The sequence below is a fragment of the Eumetopias jubatus genome, unplaced genomic scaffold (genome assembly GCF_037043125.1).
Source record: "Eumetopias jubatus isolate StellerSeaLion01/CBP00866 unplaced genomic scaffold, mEumJub1_p1.0 scaffold_60, whole genome shotgun sequence".
Taxonomy (NCBI): domain Eukaryota; kingdom Metazoa; phylum Chordata; class Mammalia; order Carnivora; family Otariidae; genus Eumetopias; species Eumetopias jubatus.
Window position 1 is genome coordinate 610,074 of NW_028274866.1, and position 25,341 is coordinate 635,414.

The 25,341-nt window shown below is 40.0% G+C and overlaps 1 protein-coding gene across 1 annotated transcript in view; it reads right to left on the bottom strand.

Annotated features, from left to right (window-relative positions):
• Positions 1-9,666: 9,666 nt before the first annotated feature.
• Positions 9,667-25,341, bottom strand: part of LOC148161795 (uncharacterized) — a 45,275-nt gene continuing 29,600 nt past the window's right edge. Inside the window, exons 14-19 of the mRNA XM_088020565.1 lie at positions 23,664-23,720; positions 12,881-12,988; positions 12,114-12,221; positions 11,348-11,455; positions 10,582-10,689; positions 9,667-9,728 (exon numbers count right to left, since the gene is read on the bottom strand). Of these exons, the coding sequence (XP_087876691.1) occupies positions 9,714-9,728; positions 10,582-10,689; positions 11,348-11,455; positions 12,114-12,221; positions 12,881-12,988; positions 23,664-23,720 (504 nt within the window). The 3' untranslated portion in view covers positions 9,667-9,713. The remainder of the gene's footprint in view (positions 9,729-10,581; positions 10,690-11,347; positions 11,456-12,113; positions 12,222-12,880; positions 12,989-23,663; positions 23,721-25,341) is intronic.

The following is a 25,341-nucleotide window of genomic DNA, read 5'->3' on the forward strand; positions in this document are numbered from 1 at the left end:
CAGTGTTCTTTATTTCATGAAGACAGACCTGTGGAATAAAGTAGAATATCCAGAAACAGACAAGTACGCAGAGGGGGCATCTCAAACCACTGAAACAAAGACAGACTTTTTAACAAATAGTGTTGTGACAGCTGGGTAGCAATTTGGGAAAAGCTAAAATTAGATTAATATCACAAACCATATACAAGAATAAATTCCAAATGGATTACCAAAATAAATGTTAAAAACCCTAAATCATGTAAGTACCAGAAGAAAATATGGGGTAATTCCACCTTTAACTTTGGTGTAAGGCATTCTATGACTCATCCAGGGAAAAAGAGAGAAAAGGCCAATATATTTGACCATTTATGAAAAAAACAACAACATAAGTCCTGCAAAAATGATACCAGAGCAAATTCAGACTGTAAATTCAGCTTGAAAAAATTCAGCAAGATTATGTCACATAGACAAAGTCATGCTGAAAAATGGGCAAATTAACCAAAAGATGTAAAAGTTTCCTTTAAGCATGAAACATGTTCAACCTCACAAACACTAATAAAATTCAAAATAAAACTACTGTGAGGGGAAAGCAGTAAGATGAATGGAGACCTATCTGAGAGCTGGGGGATGGGGACGGGGTAGGGAAAGGACACTGGAGAGAGGGTAGAGCAGAGTAGGATAAAGATGGAGCAAGGGGCAGGCAAAACGATTAAGGACCAGAGAAGGAAGGAAGAGCAACATAATTAAAAAAGAGGGCCATGGGGCGCTGGGGTGGCTCAGTCGGTTAAGCGTCTGCCTATGGCTCGGGTCATAATCCCAGGGTCCTGGGATCGAGCCCTGCATCGGGCTCCCTGCTTGGTGGGAAGCCTGCTTCTCCCTCTGCCCCTCCCCCTGCTCATTCTCTCTCTCTCTCTCTCTCTCTCTCTCTCTCTCTCTCATAAATAAAATATTTTTTTAAAAAAGAGGGCGAGGCCAAAGGACATTGAGCAGGGCTGGAACTCTGAGACATGGGGTTTATACAGGCAGAAGGAAGAAAGGGAGACAGGGATATTGGAGGAGAGACACACCCTCCACTCTGAACACACGCAGGAACCTGCACAGGGAGGGGAAAATGCCTGGAGGTATAGGAATTGCAGCAGGACTGGAGTAGTAAAAACAAATAGGCAGAGGGATGGAGAACTGAGGAGTGGGAGGCAGGTGGATTGGAGAGGGGCAGAACTGCAGACCTGGGGAGACCATGATGGGGAGGGCATTGGAAGAATGAGGAAAGTGGCCAGAGCTAGAGCACTGGGGAGAGAGGAGGAGTTCCAGGACTGGGGAGATGGGAGAGGTTGCTGGAGTAGAGAGAGGGGAGGGGAAAGAGAACTGGGGAGAGGACTGGACTGGTGTAATGGTGCTGGGGGAGTAAGGAAAGTGGGTGGGGCTTGAGACTAGAAAGAGGGGTGTTTGTAGAGGACCTGATAGAAGAGAGAGTTTGGAAGGCTGGAAGGGGCAGGACTAGAGGACCTGGGACAGGAAGAAGCTGGAAGGGGCAGGACTAGAGGACCTGGGACAGGAAGAAGCTGAAGGACTAGACATGGGGTGGGGCTACAGGACTGGGGAAAGGGGAGGTGGTGGAGGGCTGTGAAGATGACTGATGCAGGAGGAGAGAAGAGATTGAGCAGGGAAGTTGGACTAAGGAGGTGGAGGGGCTGAAGACTGGAATGGAGCGGTGGTGGAGGGCAGTGGGAGCTTCTATATAGTAGTAACAAAACCTTAGAATATGAAATTAAATAGTACCATTATATCAGAATTAAAAAACATAAAGTACGTGGTAGTTAGATAATGAAATATGCTAGTTACCATTAAAAACTCCAAATCAACGGAGAGAATTTAAAGAATGCCTAAATAAATAAATGGAGACTTATGCCATGTTCATGATTTGGAAGCACCGATATTGCTAATGTTTCTATATGTCTGTTTTCTCCAAATTTAACTATAGATTCGGTGTAGTCCCAATCAGCATTCTCAGGTGCTTTTTAAAAAAAAAGAAATTGATCAGCTGATTGTAATATTTTCATGGGATTTTCACAGAGAACCCAAATACCTGACACAACCTTGGAAAATATGAATGAACATAGAAGACTGTTTTGTGACCTACAGAAAACAATCATAATCAAGACAGTGTGCTGTTGGTCTAAGGATAGAGATACGACTCAATGGAACAAAACAAAGTAAAAAATAGAGCCATAAATTTGTTGTCATTGAGTTTTGAGAAATCTACCAAGGCAACCCAAGGGGAAAAGAATTTGCTTTTCACAAATGTTGCAGGAACAACTACATAACTATATGAAAAAGTAAATCTCTACCCTTACCTGTCACCAAACATAAAAATGTATTTTAGATGGATCATAGATCTAAACATAAAAACTACAACTATAGACCTTCTCAAAGAAAATGGGAGGATATCTTCATGACATTGGGAGAATCAAATATTTCTGATGACACAAAAGGCACTAATCATAAAAGAAAAATTTCATAAATTAGATTTCAAAATTAGGAAACACATTTACTCACCAAATGATACCGTTAAGAATGTGAATAGGCAAGCCACAGACTGGGACAGATTATTTGTAGAATATATATCTAACATAGAATTAATATTCAGAATATATAAATAACTACAAATAAATAATCAAAAACAAAGAAAACATTAAAATGAACAAAATAGTTGAATTTCACCAAAAAAAAAGATTGGAATGACCAATAAGTATGTAAAAAGTTGCTTAGTCATCAGAGAGATGTAAATTAAACCACAATATTATGTTACTACAAACCCAGTAAAACAGGCAAGATTAAAATGCTGATAGCAGTAATTGTTGATCAGAATTTGGAGTGCCTGGAATTCTCATACATTGCCAGTAGGATAAAGTGGAACAGTTGTTTTTGGAAAACTTTTGGCAGTTTTAATTTTAGACAAACACCTACCCTGTGATCCAGCCATTCTACTCCTAGGCATTTACCCAAGAGATATATCCACATTTGTCCACAAAAAGATTTGTAAAAGCATGCTTATAGAACTTGTATGTATACATCAATTTAAAATCTGGTTTAAAAATAATGAGTAACAAGAAATATATTTTCAGATAAGCAAAAACTGAGTTTATCACAAGTGTAACTATACTAAATGAACTTCTAAAAGTTGTACTTCAGGAAGAGGGAAATGATTCCAGTGCAAGAAGGGATAGCAAACAAAGAATCTGTAAACATGTGGCTAAATCTAAGCAAAAACTGTTTCCATAAATACTAATCCTTCTTTTTTAAGTAAGCTCTATGCCCAGTGTGGGGCTCGAACTCACGACCCCGAGACCAAGAATTGCATGCTCTCCCGACTGAGCCAGCCAGTCTAATACTTTTAATTTGGGGGGCTAACAAAATGGGGCAGGGCTAAAATATGGGACCACAAAGTATGTAAGTTGGGAGGGAATGTCCTTGTAGCTTTAAAGTGTTCTAAGGTCTGATGCACGGAAAAGATGGCGGAGGAGTAGGGGACCCTACTACAACTGGTCCCCGGAATTGAGCTGGGTATCTACCAGACCACTCTGAGTACCCATGAAATCTGTCTGAGATGTCAGAAGATAGATCTGGATCTCTACAAAGAGAAGATCCCAGGTGGTTGGTTTTGAGGTATGAAGTGGGGAGCCGTGATTCCACGGGCAGATATCGGAGGATAAACGGCAGCGGGAAGGAGCCTGGCCGTGGGGATCCTACACCACCGGTGAGCGATAACCTCCCACGCTGGGGATCGGGCGCAGACTCGCAGACCAGTAGCGGTGGGGAAAGGACTTCAGACAGAAACTGGAGCGGCGTGGTCGCGCATGCGAACTGGGGGATGCTGGCAGTTTTAGAAGCACAAAGGGCAGAGACGTGCCCCGACCTGGAGGCAGGACTGGGAGCGCCGTGGAGGGGCGCACAACCCAGGACGCTGCAGTTTATAGCAGCACAGACAGAAACGGAGAGACTATGGCCTGGAGAGCTCACTGAAGAACAGACTGCGATCTCTCTGCTCTGAGGCAGAGGGTTGGAAACAGTCTCTTCTGCTCTGACTCTCGGAAGAGACACAGAAAGCCGCCAGGGAAAGCCACCAGAGAACAAAAGCCCCAAAAACCTGGTTCCCACCGACCCCATCCCCTGCCACAGGGGGGCAAGGCAACACTGCCCAAACAGAGTTGCCTGAGTAACGGCGTGGCAGGCCCTTTCCCCAGAAGACAGGCAGGGAGAACAAGAGACCAGCAACCCTAAGGTCCCTAGAAAACAGGTGCATCTTGCTTGGGTGGTGGTCAATAATTTGGACTCTATACCTTCCCTCAACCACCCATCAACAGAATGACTAGGAGGAGGAATCCCCAAAATAGGAAAGACTCAGAGATTATGACTTACGCCGCAGATTTACAAATAGATGCAGATATAACCAAGATGTCAGAGATGGAATTCAGGCTAGCAATTGTAAAGACAATAGCTAGAATGGAGAAATCAATTAATGGCAACATAGAGTCTCTAAGGGCAGAAATGAAAGCTGAATTGGCAGAACTTAAAAATGCTATCAATGAGATCCAATCCAATCTAGATAATGTAAGAGCTAGGGTAAGTGAGGCAGAAGAATGAATTAGTGACCTGGAAGGCCATTTAATAAATAAAAAGGGAAAAACAACTCAGAATCCATGAAAATAGAATCAGAGAAATAAGTGACACCATGAAGCGTTCCAATGTCAGAATTATTGGAATCCCAGAGGGAGTGGAGAGAGAGAGAGGACTAGAAGATATATTTGAGCAAATCGTAGCTGAGAACTTCCCTAATCTGGGGAATGAAACAAACATTCATGTCCTAGAGGCAGAGAGGACCCCTCCCAAGATCAAGGAAAACAGGCCAACACCCCGGCATGTAATAGTAAAACTCCCAAATCTTAAAACAAAGGAAACCATCTTAAGGGCAGTTACGGGGAAGAGATTCCTTACATACAGAGGGAGGAACATCAGAATAACGTCAGACCTATCCACAGAGACCTGGCAAGCCAGAAAGGCCTGGCAAGACATATTCAGGGTACCAAATGAGAAGAACATGCAACCAAGAATACTTTATCTGGCAAGGCTGTCATTTAGAATGGATGGAGAGATGCAGAGCTTCCAAGACCGGCAGAAACTGAAAGAATATGTGACCACTAAGCCAGCCCTGCAAGAAATATTAAGGGGAGTTCTATAAAAGGAGAAAGACCCCAAGAGTGATATACAACAGAAATTTACAGGGACAATCTATAAAAACAAGGTCTTCACAGGCAATTATGATGTCAATTAATTGTCAATGATGACAATTAATTCATATCTTTCAATAATCACTCTCAACCTGAACAGCCTAAATGCTCCCATAAAATGGCACAGGGTTGCACACTGGATAAAAAGACAAGACCCATCCATATTCTGTCTACAAGAGACTCATTTTGAACCTAAAGATACATCCAGACTGAAAGTGAAGGGATGGAGATCCATCTTCCATGCCAGCGGACCTCAAAAGAAAGCTGGGGTAGCAATTCTTATATCAGACAAATTAGATTTTAAACTAAAGACTGTAGTTAGAGACACAGAAGGACACTATATCATTCTTAAAGGGTCTGTCCAACAAGAAGATCTAACAATTGTAAATATCTGTGCCCCAAACATGGGAGCAGCCATCTACATAAGCCAACTGTTAGCCAAAATAAAGAGTCATATTGATAACATATTAATAACAATACGTTAATTGTTATTAATACTCAGTACTCCACTCTCAGCAATGGACAGATCATATAAGCAGAAAATCAACAAAGAAACAAGAGCTTTGAATGACACACTGGACCAGATGGACCTCAGAGATATATACAGAACATTCCACCCTAAAACAACAGAATACTCACTCTTCTCGAGTGCACATGGCACTTTCTCCAGAATAGACCACATACTAGGTCACAAATCAGGTCTCAACTGATACCAAAAGATTGAGATTATTCCCTGCATATTCTCAGACCACAATGCTTTAAAACTGGAACTCAATCACAAGAAAAAATTTGGCAGAAATTCAGACACTTGGAAGCTAAAGACCACTCTGCTCAAGAATGTTTGGGTCAACCAGGAAATCAAAGAGGAACTTAAACAATTCATGGAAACCAATGAGAACGAAAACACATCAGTCCAAAACCTATGGGATACTGCAAAGGTGGTCCTAAGGGGGAAATACATAGCCATCCAAGCCTCACTCAAAAAAAATAGAAAAATCCCGAATTCACCAACTAACTCTACACCTTAAAGAACTAGAGAAAAAGCAACAAACGATGCCTAAGCCACGCAGTAGAAGAGAAATAATTAAGATTAGAGCAGAGATCAATGAATTAGAAACCAGAAACACAGTAGATCAGATCAACAAAACTAGAAGCTGGTTCTTCGAAAGAATTAATAAGATCAATAAACCACTGGCCAGATTTATCCAAAAGAAAAGGGAAAGGACCCAAATTAACAATATTATGAATGAAAGGGGAGAGATCACGACTAACACCAAGGAAATAGAAACAATTATTAGAAATTATTATCAACAACTATATGCCAATAAACTGAGCAATCTGGATGAAATGGATTCCTTCCTGGAAACCTACAAGCTGCCAAGACTGAAACAGGAAGAAACTGACAATCTGAATAGGCCAATAACCAGTAACGAGATTGAAGCAACGATCGAAAACCTCCCAAAATACAAGAGTCCAGGGCCTGATGGATTCCCTGGGGAATTCTACCAAACATTCAAAGAAGAAATAATACCTATTCTACTGAAGCTGTTTCAAAAAAGAGAAACAGAAGGAAAGCTTCCAGACTCATTCTATGAGGCCAGCATTACCTTCAATCCCCAAACCAGGCAAAGACCCCATCAAAAAGAATTTCTGACCGATATCCCTGATGAATATGGATTCCAAAATCCTCAACAAAATCCTAGCTAATAGGATCCAATAATACATTAAAAGGACCATCCACCACGACCAAGTGGGATTTATCCCCGGGATGCAAGGGTGGTTCAACATTTGCAAATCAATCAATGTGATAGAACACATTAATAAGAGGAGAGAGAAAAACCATATGATCCTCTCGATGCAGAAAAAGCATTTGACAAAATACAGCAGCATCCTTTCCTGATTAAAACTCTTCAGAGTATAGGGATAGAGGGAACATTCCTCAAGTTCACATAATCCATCTATGAAAAACCCACAGCAAATATCATCCTCAATGGGGAAAAGCTGAGAGCCTTTCCCTTAAGATCAGGAACACATCAAGGATGCCCACTCTCGCCACTATTGTTCAACATAGTACTAGAAGTCCTAGCAACAGCAATCAGACAACAAAAAGAAATAAAAGGTATTCAAATTGGCAAAGAAGAAGTCAAACTCTCTCTCTTCGCAGATGACAGGATACTTTATGTGGAAAAACCAAAAGACTCCACCCCCAAAGTACTAGAACTCATACAGCAATTCAGTAATGTGACAGGATACAAAATCAATGCACAGAAATCAGTTGCTTTCTTATACACTAACAATGCAACTGCAGAAAGAGAAATTAGAGAAACGATTCCATTTACAATAGCACCAAAAACCATAAGATAACTCGGAATAAACCTAACCAAAGAGGTAAATGATCTATACTCTAGGAACTACAGAACACTCATGAAAGAAATGGAAGAAGACACAAAAAGATGGAAAAACATTCCATGCTCATGGGTCGGAAGAATAAACATTGTTAAAATGTCTATGCTACCCAGAGCAATCTATACCTTCAATGCCATCCTGATCAAAATTCCAATGACATTTTTCAAAGTGCTGGAACAAACAATCCTAAGATTTGTATGGAATCAGAAAAGACCCCGAATCACCGAGGAAATGTTGAAAAAGAAAAACAAAGCTGGGGGCATCACGTTGCCTGATTTCAAGCTATATTACAAAGCAGTGATCACCAAGACAGCATGGTACTGGCACAAAAACAGACATATAGACCAATGGAACAGAATAGAGAACCCAGATATGGACCCTCAACTCTATGGCCAAATAATCTTTGACAAAGCAGGAAAAAATATGCAATGGAAAAAAGACAGTCTCTTCAGTAAATAGTGCTGGGAAAATTGGACAGCCACATGCAGAAGCATGAAACTCGACCATTCTCTAACACCCTACACAAAGATAAACTCAAAATGGATGAAAGACCTCAATGTGAGACAGGAATCCATCAAAATCCTAGCGCAGAACATAGGCAGTAACCTCTTCGACATTGGCCACAGCAACTTCTTTCAAGATACAGCTCCAAAAGCTAGTGAAACAAAAGCAAAAATGAACTTTTGGGACTTCATCAAGATAAAAAGCTTCTGCACAGCAAAGGAAACAGTCAACAAAACAAAGAGGCAACCCACAGAATGGGAGAAGATATTTGCAAATGACACTACAGATAAAAGGCTGGTATCCAAGATCTATAAAGAACTTCTCAAACTCAACACCCAAAAAACAAATAATCAAGTCAAAAAATGGGCAGAAGACATGAAAAGACACTTCTCTGAAGAAGACATACAAATGGCTAACAGACACATGAAAAAAATGTTCATCATCATTAGCCATCAGGGAAATTCAAATCAAAACCACATTGAGATACCACCTTACACCAGTTAGAATGGCAAAAATGGACAGGGAAAGACACAACAAATGTTGGAGAGGTTGTGGAGAAAGGGGAACCCTCTTACACTGTTGGTGGGAATGCAAGTTGGTAGAGCCACTTTGGAAAACAGGGTGGAGGTGCCTCAAAAAATTAAAAATAGAGCTACCCTATGACCCAGCAATTGCACTCCTGGGTATTTACCCCAAAGACACAAATGTAGTGAAAAGAAGGGCCACATGCATCCCAACGTTCATAGCAGCAATGTCCGCAATAGCCAAACTATGGAAAGAGCCGAGATGCCCTTCAACAGACGAATGGATAAAGAAGATGCGGTCCATATATACAATGGAATATTACTCAGCCCTCAGAAGGGATGAATACCCAACTTTTACATCCACATGGATGGGACTGGAGGAGAGGACGCTCAGTGAGACAAGTCAAGCAGAGAAAGTCAATTATCACATGGTTTCACTTATTTGTGGAACATCAGGAATAGCAGGGACAACATCAGGAGAAGGAAGGGGAAAATGAAGGGGGTGGGAATCGGAGGGGGAGACGAACCAGGAGAGACTGTGGACTCTGAGAAACAAACTGAGGGTTTTAGAGAAGAGGGGGGGGTGGGGGGATGGGTTAACCTGGTGATGGGTATTCAGGAGGGCACGTACTGCATGGAGCACTGGGTGTTATACGAAAACAATGACTCGTGGATCACCACATCAAAAACTAATGTATTGTATAGTGACTAACATAATAAAAAAAAAGTGTTCTAAGGTCCTTGTGTTATTTGGGAGGGGAGATTAAGATACTAACTTTAGTTTTTGGGTGATAATTTGATAATTTTTCAGGGTAACATTTCAAGGATAACTATTAAAACAAGAGAAGTAGAATGTATCACCTCCAAAACATTGAATTGAAGAATCTCAACAGTACTGAATGTTCAAATGAATGTTTATTTTACTTGGAAGTTGTGGATGATTCAGTTCAGGCTGTAGAGAGATCATCACCTTTGTTCAGCTCTGAATCTGAACCTTTCTGCTTTGGTACTTCTACATGGATTGTGTCTGCATGAAAGAAAGACAGATATGTAAATCTTTTATTATTTCTACATATTTTTCTTTGTGGTTCTAAAATAAATTACAGCTATTTTTACATAAAACTCTGGTCAATCTTATTATCTAATACCCAAAGCTTTGTCAGCCCTCCTAAAACAAGCATTCAGGACCCCAGGGCCCCAATACAACACCTAAAGACTGAAGGAAGACATCTTGTAAAGACTTCTAGAGAACAATACTCTGAGGCCATGACATGGTCTGCCACATGCTTCAGCTACATTCATCCACATTTTCACTTCCTGCATCCACTTCTCTGCCCACACTGTTTTCTCTGCCTATAATGCAAAACTTCTATTATCTATGCATCTACTGATTGAAATCCTCCCCATCGTGTGATACCCCTTACCCTGGAACCTTCCATCCCTGACCTAATCATTCCCTCCTTTGATCTCTCATGGTGCTTTGTGCTTTCCTCTCTGTTTATATGTTTATCTGGCCATCTATTTTTAAATCTTAGCAATCAACTTAGGTATCACTTCTCTGGAAAGTTGTTCCTGAAATCTCCAGGCTGAGTTATCCACCTCTCCAGCACCGATGACAGTTAGGTTTGCTGAATGAATGACTAAAACTGAATAGGTATCAGAACCCAGTTGAGGTTTAACAACACAAGTTGGTAGAGGACCAGGTCTGCACAGTTCTGTGTCTTTTTATAATGCTGAAAATGTTAGCATTAGTTTTTCTTCTATGAGAGACCAACAGTACACAAAAGATGTATAGAGTGTAAGACTCTTCTAACACTAGTCTTGCCTCCAGTGATTATACATCTCTGCCAAGGCCCTAAGCAACAGAAGTTCAAACATACGTAATTTCTTGTGGATGGAGCAGAAGAGCTGCTGGTGCTTAAGCCTGGTTGCATATGAATCATGGGTTGAGGTGCCATCAGGGAAGGAGCTCCCATTGGAGTTTGAACCTATGAATTCAAATGGAAAAGAAAAAGTGAAAACTTAATTACTATTTCTCCTAATATAAGAGTGCCAAGAGGACAGGCAGCCCCCCATGGTAAATATTACATTTGATGAATGTCAACTGAAAGGAATGCTAAATGCTAGAGAGAAAAATAGATCTGTGAAGGAGCTGCTTGTAATAAAGTGTGAAGGAAAAAGACCTAAAGAATAGTTCCTGAGGGGCACCTGGGTGGCTCAGTCAGTTAAACATCTGCCTTCGACTCCGGTCATGATCCCAGGATCCTGGGACTGAGCCCCGCACTGGGCTCCCTGCTCGGAGGGAAGCCTGCTTCTCCTTCTCCTACTCCCTCTGCTTGTGTTCCCTCTCTGGCTGTGTCTCTCTCTGTCAAATAAATGGATAAAATCTTTAAAAAAAAAAAAAAGACTAAAACTGAATAGGTATCAGAACCCAGTTGAGGTTAACAACACAAGTTGGTAGAGGACCAGGTCTGCACAGTTCTGTGTCTTTTTATAATGCTGAAAATGTTAGCATTAGTTTTTCTTCTATGAGAGACCAACAGTACACAAAAGATGTATAGAGTGTAAGACTCTTCTAACACTAGTCTTGCCTCCAGTGATTATACATCTCTGCCAAGGCCCTAAGCAACAGAAGTTCAAACATACGTAATTTCTTGTGGATGGAGCAGAAGAGCTGCTGGTGCTTAAGCCTGGTTGCATATGAATCATGGGTTGAGGTGCCATCAGGGAAGGAGCTCCCATTGGAGTTTGAACCTATGAATTCAAATGGAAAAGAAAAAGTGAAAACTTAATTACTATTTCTCCTAATATAAGAGTGCCAAGAGGACAGGCAGCCCCCCATGGCAAATATTACATTTGATGAATGTCAACTGAAAGGAATGCTAAATGCTAGAGAGAAAAATAGATCTGTGAAGGAGCTGCTTGTAATAAAGTGTGAAGGAAAAAGACCTAAAGAATAGTTCTTGAGGGGCGCCTGGGTGGCTCAGTCAGTTAAACATCTGCCTTCGACTCAGGTCATGATCCCAGGATCCTGGGACTGAGCCCCGCACTGGGCTCCCTGCTCGGAGGGAAGCCTGCTTCTCCTTCTCCTACTCCCTCTGCTTGTGTTCCCTCTCTGGCTGTGTCTCTCTCTGTCAAATAAATGGATAAAATCTTTAAAAAAAAAAAAAAGACTAAAACTGAATAGGTATCAGAACCCAGTTGAGGTTAACAACACAAGTTGGTAGAGGACCAGGTCTACACAGTTCTGTGTCTTTTTATAATGCTGAAAATGTTAGCATTAGTTTTTCTTCTATGAGAGACCAACAGTACACAAAAGATGTATAGAGTGTAAGACTCTTCTAACACTAGTCTTGCCTCCAGTGATTATACATCTCTGCCAAGGCCCTAAGCAACAGAAGTTCAAACATACGTAATTTCTTGTGGATGGAGCAGAAGAGCTGCTGGTGCTTAAGCCTGGTTGCATATGAATCATGGGTTGAGGTGTCATCAGGGAAGGAGCTCCCATTGGAGTTTGAACCTATGAATTCAAATGGAAAAGAAAAAGTGAAAACTTAATTACTATTTCTCCTAATATAAGAGTGCCAAGAGGACAGGCAGCCCCCCATGGTAAATATTACATTTGATGAATGTCAACTGAAAGGAATGCTAAATGCTAGAGAGAAAAATAGATCTGTGAAGGAGCTGCTTGTAATAAAGTGTGAAGGAAAAAGACCTAAAGAATAGTTCCTGAGGGGCGCCTGGGTGGCTCAGTCAGTTAAACATCTGCCTTCGACTCAGGTCATGATCCCAGGATCCTGGGACTGAGCCCCGCACTGGGCTCCCTGCTCGGAGGGAAGCCTGCTTCTCCTTCTCCTACTCCCTCTGCTTGTGTTCCCTCTCTGGCTGTGTCTCTCTCTGTCAAATAAATGGATAAAATCTTTAAAAAAAAAAAAAAAGACTAAAACTGAATAGGTATCAGAACCCAGTTGAGGTTAACAACACAAGTTGGTAGAGGACCAGGTCTGCACAGTTCTGTGTCTTTTTATAATGCTGAAAATGTTAGCATTAGTTTTTCTTCTATGAGAGACCAACAGTACACAAAAGATGTATAGAGTGTAAGACTCTTCTAACACTAGTCTTGCCTCCAGTGATTATACATCTCTGCCAAGGCCCTAAGCAACAGAAGTTCAAACATACGTAATTTCTTGTGGATGGAGCAGAAGAGCTGCTGGTGCTTAAGCCTGGTTGCATATGAATCATGGGTTGAGGTGCCATCAGGGAAGGAGCTCCCATTGGAGTTTGAACCTATGAATTCAAATGGAAAAGAAAAAGTGAAAACTTAATTACTATTTCTCCTAATATAAGAGTGCCAAGAGGACAGGCAGCCCCCCATGGTAAATATTACATTTGATGAATGTCAACTGAAAGGAATGCTAAATGCTAGAGAGAAAAATAGATCTGTGAAGGAGCTGCTTGTAATAAAGTGTGAAGGAAAAAGACCTAAAGAATAGTTCCTGAGGGGCGCCTGGGTGGCTCAGTCAGTTAAACATCTGCCTTCGACTCAGGTCATGATCCCAGGATCCTGGGACTGAGCCCCGCATTGGGCTCCCTGCTCGGAGGGAAGCCTGCTTCTCCTTCTCCTACTCCCTCTGCTTGTGTTCCCTCTCTGGCTGTGTCTCTCTCTGTCAAATAAATGGATAAAATCTTTAAAAAAAAAAAAAAAGGTTCTTGAAAAGGAGGTATGAATTAACTGCCAATAAGGCCTACAAAGGACTCTTTATGAGAAAAAGAACTCCTACATCTCAAAGCCAATAATCCTCATGGGAAAGAGAAGGGAAGTCTGTAGGTAGACATGGAACATATTAAATATACAATGAGATGTATTTATCTTTGATGAAATACTTTAGTACAAGTATGTGATTTGATATGACGATTTAAAAGTTAAATGTAAAGGATATATAGAAATTTTCCTGGTGACAGGACTGAGGGAAGGGCAGGCAGGCACACCATCAAATCTTGCTTTGACATCTCTCTAGTTTGTATTATCTTTCCAGTGACCTGATAAGTTTAGATTTTTTTCCAGCTTTATTGAGGTATAATTGACAAAGCTGTACATATTTAAAGTGTACAACATTATGATTTGGCATTTGTATACAGATTTTGAAATATATTCAAAAGATGAAAGAAGGACATTTAATGAAAGACAAATATAAGGAGGTTGCACAGACCTATTAAGATAAGACTCTGACCATCTCCTTCCCCATTTAAACTTCTTAAATGGATCCTCACTAAGTGCAGACAGTGTAAAACTGCTTGGCATGACTTTCCAAGCCTACAGCTTCTCGATCTGTATCTATTGCACTTTTTCCTCACAAGTTGAGGCAGTTGGGCTATAGTTAAGGACAACTGGGTAAATTAGAAACTGTTGAAATGACTCATATCTAAAGACGAATGATTAATGTGTTGACCTGCTGAGAGGTTTCTGGTGATATGCTGCAGGACTGTGTCCTTGGTCTTCCAGATTATCTTTATCTAAGTTATTAATGAAAATGTAGGACACTTGTGCATTGAACATGTGAATGACATAAATATATTGGAAGGGATAACAAATATATTAAATAGACTCAGAAACATTAATGTGCTTGCCAGGCTAGAGATAGGATCCTAAATGAACAGATTAATTTTAACAGAGAAAATTGTTAAGTTTTGCTCCTGGATCTTAAAAATCCCCCAATATGGGGGTATTGGTAGAAGTGAACAGGGGAGAAGTGAAAAAGACTAATAGAATTTTAGTTGATAATAAGGTTAAGTTTTCCTGTCCCTCTTTCTTCTTTAACATTTATTTATTTGAGAGAGAGTGCATACCCATGTGCACACAAGTGGAGGGAGGGACAGAGGGAGAGGAAGAGAGAGAATCTCCAGCAGACTCCCCACTAGGTGAAGTGCCCGATGTGGGGCTTGATCTCACAACCCCGAGATCACGACCTAAGCCCAAACCAAGAGTCGGACACCCAACTGACTGAGCCACCCAGGAGCCCCTCCTGTCTTTCTTGTCTTCACCCTGTGCCAGCAATTTAGAAGCAGCTCCCAGCTATCTTCAGTGTAGAGGGCTGACACTTCTGCAGGACCAAACAAAGGGCTTGATAAGACTTCCTGCCTTACAGGAATAGAGACAATATACAGTAACAGTCACCATACAGGCAATAAAATGGCACTAAATTCATATCTTTCAATAGTTAATCTGAATGTAAATGGGCTAAATGCCCCAATCAAAAGACACAGGGTATCAGATTGGATAAAAAAAAACAAGACCCATTGATATGCTGCCTACAAGAGACTCATTTTAGACCCAAAGACACCTCCAAATTTAAAGTGAGGGGGTGGAAAATTATTTACCATGCTAATGGACATCAAAAGAAAGTTAGGATGGCAATCCTTCTATCAAACAAATTAGATTTTAAACCAGACTATAATAAGAGATGAGGAAGGACACTACATCATACTTAAAGGGTCTATCCAACAAGAAGATCTAACAATTGTAAATATCTATGCCCCTAACATGGGAGCAGCCAACTATATAAGCCAATTAATAACAAAATCAAAGAAACACATTGACAATAATACAATAATAGTAGGGGACTTTAACACCACCCTCACTGAAATGGACATATCATCTAAGCAAAAGATCAACAAGGAAAGAAAGGCTTTAAATGACACACTGGACCAAATGGACTTCACAGATATATTCAGAACATTCCATCCCAAAGCAACAGAATACACATTCTTCTCGAGAGCACATGGAACATTCTCTAGAACAGATCACATCCTGGGTCACAAATCAGGTCTCAACTGGTACCAAAAGACTGGGATCATTCCGTGCATATTTTGGGACCACAATGCTTTGAAACTAGAACTCAATCACATGAAGAAAGTTGGAAAGAACTCAAATACATGGAGGCTAAAGAGCATCCTACTAAAGAATGAATGGGTCAACCAGGAAATTAAAGAAGAATTTTAAAAATTCATGGAAGCCAATGAAAATGAAAACACAACTGTTCAAAATCTTTGGGATGCAGCAAAGGCAGTCCTAAGAGGAAAGTATATAGCAATACAAGCCTTTCTCAAGAAACAAGAAAGGTCTCAAATACACAACCTAACCCTACACCTAAAGGAGCTGGAGAAAGAACAGCAAATAAAGCCTAAACTCAGCAGGAGAAGAGAAATGATAAAGAACAGAGCAGAAATCAATGAACTAGAAACCAAAAGAACAGTAGAACAGATCAACAAAACTAGGAGCTGGTTCTATGAAAGAATAAGATTGATAAACCCCTGGCCAGAATTATCAAAAAGAAAAGAGAAAGGACCCATATAAATAAAATCATGAATGAAAGAGGAGAGATCACAACCAACACCAGAGAAATACAATTATAAGAACATATTATGAGCAACTATATGCCAGCAAATTAGATAATCTGGAAGAAATGGATGCATTCCTAGAGACGTATAAACTACCAAAACTGAACCAGGAAGAAATAGAAAACCTGAAGAGACCCATAACCAGTAAGGAAATTGAAACAGTAATCAAAAAATCTCCCAACAAACAAGAGCCCAGAGCCAGATGGCTTCCCAGGGGAATTCTACCAAACATTTAAAGAATTAATACCTATTCTTCTGAAACTGTTCCAAAAAATAGAAATGGAAGGAAAACTTCAAAATTCACTTTATAGACCAACCATGAGAGACTATGGACTCTGAGAAACAAACTGAGGTTCTAGAGGGGAAGGTGGTGGGGGGATGGGTTAGCCTGGTGATGGGTATTAAAGAGGGCACGTACTGAATGGAGCACTGGGTGTTATATGCAAACAATGAATCATGGAATACTACACCAAAAACTAATGATGTAATGTATGGTGATTAACATAACATAATAAAAAAAACCTCATTTTATGAGGCCAGCATTACCTTGATCCCAAAACCAGACAAAGACCCCATCAAAAAGGAGAATTACAGACCAATATCCTTGAACATGGATGCAAAAATTCTCACCAAAATACTGGCCAATAGGATCCACAGTACATTAAAAGGATTATTCACCACGACCAAGTGGGATTTATTCCTGGGCTGCAAGTTTGGTTCAACATCCACAAATCAATCAGTGTGATACAATACATTAATAAAAGAAAGAACAAGAACCATATGATCCTCTCAATAGATGCAGAAAAAGCATCTGACAAAATACAGCATCCTTTCTTGATTAAAACTCTTCACAGTGTAGAGATAGAGGGTACATACCTCAATATCATAAAAGCCATCTATGAAAAACCCACAGCGAATATCATTCTCAATGGGGAAAAACAGAGAGCTTTTCCCCTAAGGTCAGTAACACAGCAGGGATGTCCACTATCACCACTGCTATTCAACATAGTACTAGAAGTCCTAGCCACAGCAATCAGACAACAAAAAGAAATAAAAGGCATCCAAATTGGCAAAGAAGAAGTGAAACTCTCACTTTTTGCAGATGATATGATACTTTATGTGGAAAACCCAAAAGACTCCACCCCAAAACTGCTAGAACTCATACAGGAATTCAGTAGAGTGGCAGGATATAAAATCAGTGCACAGAAATCAGTTGCATTTCTATTCACCAACAGTAAGACAGACAAAAGAGAAATTAAGGAGTCGATCCCATTTACAACTGCACCCAAAACCAGAAGATACCTAGGAATAAATCTAACCAAAGAGGCAAAGGATCTGTACTCAGAAAACTATAGAATACTCATGAAGGAAATTGAGGAAGACACAAAGAAATGGAAAAATGTTCCAGGCTCATGGATTGGAAGAACAAATATTGTGAAAATATCTATGCTACCTAGAGCAATCTACACATTTAATGCAATCCCTATCAAAATACCATCCACTTTTTTCAAAGAAATGGAACAAATAATTGTAAAATTTGTATGGAACCAGAAAAGACCCCGAATAGCCAGCGGAATGTTGAAAAAGAAAAGCAAACCCGGTGGCATCACAATTCCAGACTTCAACCTCTATTACAAAGCTGTCATCATCAAGACAGTACAGTACTGGCACAAAAACAGACACATAGATCAGTGGAACAGACTAGAGAGCCCAGAAATGGACCCTCAACTCTACGGTCAACTCACAAAGCAGGAAAGAATGTCCAATGGAAAAAAGACAGTCTCTTCAACAAATGGTGTTGGGAAAATTGGACAGCCACATGCAGAAGAATGAAACTGGACCATTTCCTTACACCACACACAAAAATAGACTCAAAATGGATGAAAGACCTAAATGTGAGACAGGAATCCATCAAAATCCTTGAGGAGAACACAGGCAGCAACCTCTTCGACCTCAGCCACAGCAACTTCTTCCTAGAAACATCACCAAAGGCAAGGGAAGCAAGGGCAAAAATGAACTGTTGGACTTCATCAAGATAAAAATCTTTTGCACAGCAAAGGAAACAGTCAACAAAACCAAAAGACAACCAACAGAATGGGAGAAGATATTTGCAAATAACATATCAGATAAAGGGCTAGTATCTAAAAATCTATAAAGAACTTATCAAACTCAACACCCAAAGAACAAATGGGCGGAAGACATGAACAGACATTTCTGCAAAGAAGACATCCAAATGGCCAACAGACACATGAAAAAGTGCTCAACATCACTCAGCATCAGGGAAATCCAAATCAAAACCTCAATGAGATACCACCTCACACCAGTCAGAATGGCTAAAATTAACAAGTCAGGAAACAACAGATGTTGGCAGGGATGCGGAGAAAGGAGAACCGTCCCACACTGTTGCGGGGAATGCAAGCTGGTGCAGTCACTCTGGAAAACAGTATGGAGGTTCCTCAAAAAGTTGAAAATAGAGCTACCCTATGACCCAGCAATTGCACTACTGGGTATTTACCCCAAAGATACAAATGTAGTGATCCAAAGGGGTATGTGCACCCCAATGTTTATAGCAGCAATGTCCACAATAGCCAAACTATGGAAAGAGACAAGATGTTCATCAACAGATGAATGGATAAAGAAGATGTGGTATATATATACACACACAATGGAATATTATGCAGCCATCAAAAAATGAAATCTTGCCATTTGCAACGATGTAGATGGAACTAGAGGTTATTATGCTAAGCGAAATAAGTCAATCAGAGAAAGACAAGTATCAAATGATCTCACTGATGTAAGGAATTTGAGAAACAAGACAGAGGATCATACGGGAAGGGAGGGGTAAATGAAACAAGACAAAACCAGAGAGGGAGACAAACCATAAGAGACCCTTAATCTCAGGAAACAAACTGAAGGTTGCTGGAGTGGAGGGGGGTGGGAGGGATGGGGTGCCTGGGTGATGGACTTTGGGGAGGGTATGTGCTATGGTGAGTGCTGTGAATTGTGTAAGACTGATGAATCACAGACTGGTACCCCTGAAACAAACATTATATGTTAATTAAAAAAATGAGAATACCTGAAAAGACATTTTTCCAAAGAAGACAGCTAGGTGGCCAATAGACACATGAAAAGATGCTCAACATCACTCGGCATCAGGGAAATACAAATCAAAACTACAATGAGGTATCACCTCACACCAGTCAGAATGGCTAAAATTAACAACACAGGAAACAACAGGTGTTGGCGAGGGTATGGAGAAAGGGGAACCCTCTTACTCTGTTGGTGGGAATGCAAGCTGGTGCAGCCACTCTGGAAAACAGTATGGAGGTTCCTCAGAAAGTTGAAAATATAGCTACCCTACGACCCAGCAATTGCATTACTGGGTATTTATGCCAAGAAACGGAAAATACTAATTCAAACAGATATATGCATCCCCATGTTTATGGCAGCATTATTTACAATAGCCAAGATATGGAAGCAGCCTAAGTGTGTACTGATAGACAAGTGGATAAGGAAGACAGAATATTATGCAGCCATAAAAAGGGATGAAACTGTGTCATTTGCAACAACATGAAAGGACCTAAAGGGTATTAGGCTAAGGGAAATAGACAGAGCGAGACAAATATCATATGATTTCACTTATATGTAGAATCTAAAAAATAAAAACGAATAAACAAACAAATAAGCAGCAGAATCAGACCTGCAAATACAGAGCACAAACTGCTGGTTGCCAGAGGGGAGGGGAGTGGGGGATGGGCAAAATGGATGAAGAGGAAGGGGAGATACAGGCTTCCAGTGATGGAATGACTATGTCATGGGAATAAAAGGCACAGCACAGTGAATACAGCATGATATTGTGATAGCACTGTATGGTGAACCACGGTAGCTACACTTGTGCTGAGCATAGCAGTACAGAGAGAGATGTTGCATCACTATGCTGCGCACCTGAAACTAATGTAACATTGTGTGTCAACTACACTCTAATAAAAAAAAATTTTTAAGAACGTTAAAATTAAAAGAAAAGAGGCAAGAGAAAGGGAGGAAAACTAAGAAAGTATGGTGTTTCCAAATCTAAGAGTGTTTCAAGAAACATCCCTCTTCCCTCACTGGCTACTCCTTTTCTACCTCCTTTGTAAGTTCCTCTGCATCTCCCTGCCCCATGAATGGCAAGTCATCCCAGCGCTCACTCCTTGGACCTGTGTTACTGTCTACACTCACTCCTAGGTGATCTCATCTACTCTCTCCTGACGCTCTTCAGGACTTCTGCATTGACCACTCCCTCTCCCGGGAACTGATTTTCCACGTGGCCTATTCCCTCTCCTCTTTCAGTCTTCTACTTAAGACTGAGTCATATTCTCAATAAAGTGTTCACTGGAAACCTACCCCAATTCTCTAAATTCTTCTTCCCTGCTTTAAATGTCTTCCTAGCATGTCACCTTATTTATTTTATTTGTTGTTTGTACTCCCCACCATTAGAATGTATGTCCCACAAGGGCATGGATTTTTGTTTCTTTTGATTGTTGCTATATTCTCAGCTTCTAAAACAGTACCTAGAACATAGTAGATGCTTAAGAATATGTGCTGGCTGAGTGATACAAGTGTTGAGCAAGATAAGGACAGAAGAGTAACTCATTGGGTAATAGCGGGGTACCATTTATATGGGGTAGTCAAGAATGGACTCATTTGTTCAGATCCCTGAAGGAAGTAAGGTACTGAGCAAAATGGGTATCTAGGAAAATAGTGCTGCAAGGCCAGGGCACAGAAAGTTGCAAATACCCTGAGCTGGGAGGATGCCTGGTGTACTCAAAGAGCAGCCCAGAATGAACTAAGCCAGGAAGGAGTGCCAGGAAATGAAGACAGAGAGAAAGCATGGAGAACCTTGGCTTTTACTCTGAGAGAAATGGGAGGGGGGCGGTTATACCTGAGTGGCATGATCTAACTTATACTGTAAGCCAATCACTTATGCAGCAAAAGAAAGAGAGGTGTCAAGCAGGACTCCAAGGTTTTTGGCCTGAGCAACTGGAAAGATAAAGTTGCCATCAGCTGGGATTAGGATGGCTGTGGGTAGAACAGCTTTGAGGAGATCAAGGGTTCAGTTTTGGACACATACTGTTTGAGATGCCTATTATGCATTCAATTAGGTAGTTGGATATATAAACTGGTAGCAGGGAAGAGCTCTAGACTGGTGATACAACTTTGGGAGTCATCAGTATATAAATGTACATTTAAAGCCATGATGTAGATGGAATCACCAAGGGAATGAATGTTGATAGAGTAGGTACTCAGAGATTGATCCTGTCCAATATTTAGTGACAGGAAAGAGGAAACTGAGAAGGAACAAAAGGCTGAGAGTATGATGTCCTAGAAGTTAAGTGAAAGAAAGTATTCAAGGAGGGAGCGATCAGCTGTATCAAATGCCATTGGTAAGACATGATGTGGACCGAGGAGGGGCCATTGGTTATCATAATATGGAGGTCACTCATGACTGAGATAAGAACAATGGGGCCAGGCAGAGTCCTTACTAAAACAGGTTCAAGAGAATTCTTTGGAGGAATTTTTCAGTAAAGGGATAAAATATACTACTACATGGTAGTATTCCTATGTAGAATGCCACTGAGCCATTATAATTAATATGTACCAATCTATATAGATCCCAAAAACATAAGTAGGAAATGATAATGATTATAATCAGTTTTTTTAAAAAATCATATAAAACAATACTACTTATTTTTCCACAGTAAAGAATGGAAATGTTCTGGAGGGCCATACATAAATTCATCACAGTCATTGTCTCTGGAGAGGTGGAGGGTGACTAGCACTAGGAGTGTGCCAAGATTATTTTGGTTTTATTTGTAAAATTTCATTAAAAATGATCTGAAAAAACATATGACAAAATATTAACACTTAGTAATTCAGGGTGTTGAAGCATGGATGGCTATTATCTTCTGTACTTCCCTGTATTTTTAACATTTTTCCAAATTAACAGCACCAACAAGAACATGAGTGAGTTGGTGGTGAGGCTGTGTAGACTGAACTTCAGAGTTTCCATTAACTGTATTATATCACATGAAATTTATGTAAACGCATTGAGGCTATAAAAACTATAAGAACTTATAAGCTATAAGAACTGCTGATTGCAAACAGTTAAGTAAGTAAAGAAAAATTTTAAATCATGAAAACATTGCCAAATCGGCAGAACAGAAATAACAGATTAAATGAGCTAGAAAAAGTTTGGATAAAAAGTCTGAAATCAGAAAAATTCCAGATATTTTGCTTGTATTAACAATTTCTCCCATTGCAAGTCTTGAACAATAAGAACAAATTCAGCTTACTAAATTTCACTTTTTTTACCTGCTTAATAAAGAAGGGAAATGATCCCAAACAAAACAAAATGAAATAACAACAAAATCCCTGCAGAAAGGGAGGAAAACCAGCAGCAAACCAGGCCTAAACTCAAGAGGTAAAACTATAAGGATCTTAGAAGAAAACATAGGGGCTCCTTGCTGCTCTGAACTGTGGGCTGCCGGGGTCGGTGAAGGATCTCAAGATGGCTGGGCGAAAACTTGCTCTAAAAACTAGTGACTGGATAGCTTTTGGGGAGATCATACCCCGAAACCAGAAGGCCATTGCTAACACCCTGAAATCCTGGAATGAGACACTTACCTCCAGGTTGGCTACTCTCCCTGAGAAACCACCTGCTATCGACTGGGCTTACGACAAGGCCAATGTGGTGAAGGCTGGTTTGGTAGATGAGTCTTTGAGAAGCACTTTAATGCCCTGAAGTTTCTTGTGCCAGAGAATAAATACACTGTTCAGGTGGATGGTGAAGAAAAAGAAGATGTGAACAGTTGTGCCGAGGTTTTGTCTTTCTCAAAGGCCAGGATTGAGGAATATGAACAAGAGCTGGCGAAGATGAAGAACATAATTCCATTTGATCAGATGACCACTGAGGACCTGAATGAAGTCTTTCCAGAAACCAAATTAAACAAGAAGAAGTATCCCTATTGGCCTCACAAGCCAATGAAAATTTATAAACTTGAGTTGAGAAGAAAGCTCTGGCCCTTGTATTATAAACGCTGGACATTAAAAATAAAGAAAAAGAAGAAAACATAGGGGGTAAATTTCATACCACTGGATTTGGCAATGAATTCTTCAATATGACACCAAAAGTCCAGGCAACAAAAGAAAAAAAAAGTAGATAAATTGGACTTCATGAATGTAAACTAAGGTTTAGTTGAATCTCTTTTATGTGCATATTGATTATTCCTATTTTGGATTATCTATTAATTCTAGAACAGCTTTCTCTAAACTATCCCACTACCACACATCCCTTCTCCTCCCCATTTCTAGGGTTCCTTTCTCTATTCCCTTTATCCATCACACAAAGCCTTTGCTATATCATTTCTCAAAGGGCTGCTAATTCTTTTTCCACTGTGAGGGAAGGATGTGGATGGATTACCTTCCATTTTAAATGATCTATATCATGCTTTTTTTGTTAGAGCAAACCATGGGGAATTTTACCCACATCTCTTCCTCTTGGTATCTTAAAAGGGTTTGTTCTTACCGTTCTATACGTAGGCACTTGCTGTGAAGTCACTGGATAGCCCACTGGAGGCAGTACCTTAAAGAAAAGGGTCAGTTACTGTATAGTACATTTTCTACTAGTATTTAATAAATGTTATAAGAGACAGAAAAAAATTCTGCTACATATTTAATTTTGAGAACAAATATATGGAACCATTTCTAGCCAGGACAATGATCTTTCCTTGAACATGACAAATTTAGGACTAGACAGACATATTAACTAATGAAATAGAAGAAGGAGCACAGAAAAAACCCTCACATATCTCGTCAATTGATTTCTGACAAGGGTGCCATAGACCATTCAATGGAAAAAGGACAGTCTTCGGCAGATGATACAGGGACAACTGGATAGTCACATGCAAAACAATAAAGTTGGACCTTTACCTCACAGTATATACAAAAATTAACTCAAAATTGATCAAAGAGCTAAACTTAAGAGTGAAAACTGGAAGAATCTTAGAGGAAAACATAGGTGGTAACTCATACCATTGGATTTGGCAGTGAATTCTTAAATGTGACACCAAAAGTCCAGGCAACAAAAGTAAAAAGCAGATAAATTGGACTTCATGAAATCTCTAAAAATTTTGTGTATTTAAGGACACAATCAAGGGAGTAAAAAGACAACCCACAGAATGGGAGAAAATATTTCCTAATCATATATCTGATAGGGGATTAATATCCAAAATGTATAAGAACATCTACAATTTAACAACAACAAAACAAATAACCAAATTCAAAAATGGCCAAAGGTTTTGAATAGACATTTCTCCAAAGAAAATACACAAAAGGCAAAAAATCACATGAAAAGATGCTCAACGTCACTAAACATTAGGGAAATGAAAATGAAAATCACAATGAGATATGAATTCACACCCATTAGCAGTGGCTATAATAATTTTTTTTTAATCCAGGAAACAAGTGTTGGTGAGTGTGTTCGGAAGCTGGAACCCTCATGCATTGCTGGTAGAAATATAAAGTGCTTTAGCCACTGGAGTAAATGGTATGACAATTCCTAAAAAAATTAACCATAGAATTATGATATGATCCAGCAATTCTACCTCCAGATATATACCCGAAGAACTGAAAGCAGAAACTCAAACAGATATTGGTACACCAGTGGTCATAGCAGCATTATTCACAATAACCAAAAGATGGAAACAACCCAAATGTCCATCAGTGGATGCACGGATTAACAAAATGTTGTAAATATATACAATGGAAAATTATTTTGGCTTAAAAAAGAATGAAATTCTGAGATATGCTACAACCTGGATGAATCTTGAAGACATTACACTGAGTGAAATAAGCCAGACACAAGAGGACAAATAATGTGTGACTGCACTTATAATGAGGTACCTACAATAGTCAAATTGATAGAGACAGAAAATAGAAAAGTAAACATCAGCAAGTAGAGTACGGAAATCACCAGAATTAAAAGTACCACTGAACTGGCAGTAATTTATCCTTTTTCCCTTCCATTATCCTCCACACTGGACTGAAAGCAGCTTGAAACCTGGAAGAGATCACTATTGTACAGATGAGAGAAAATTCCATGAGTCTAGCTCTGACCTGAGTAGCTCTAAAGAGAACTTCGAAAGCTCAGAGAAAGTCAGAAAGTCCCCCAGTGTTTTTCCTCTTTCCTCCTTTTTCTCTATTCT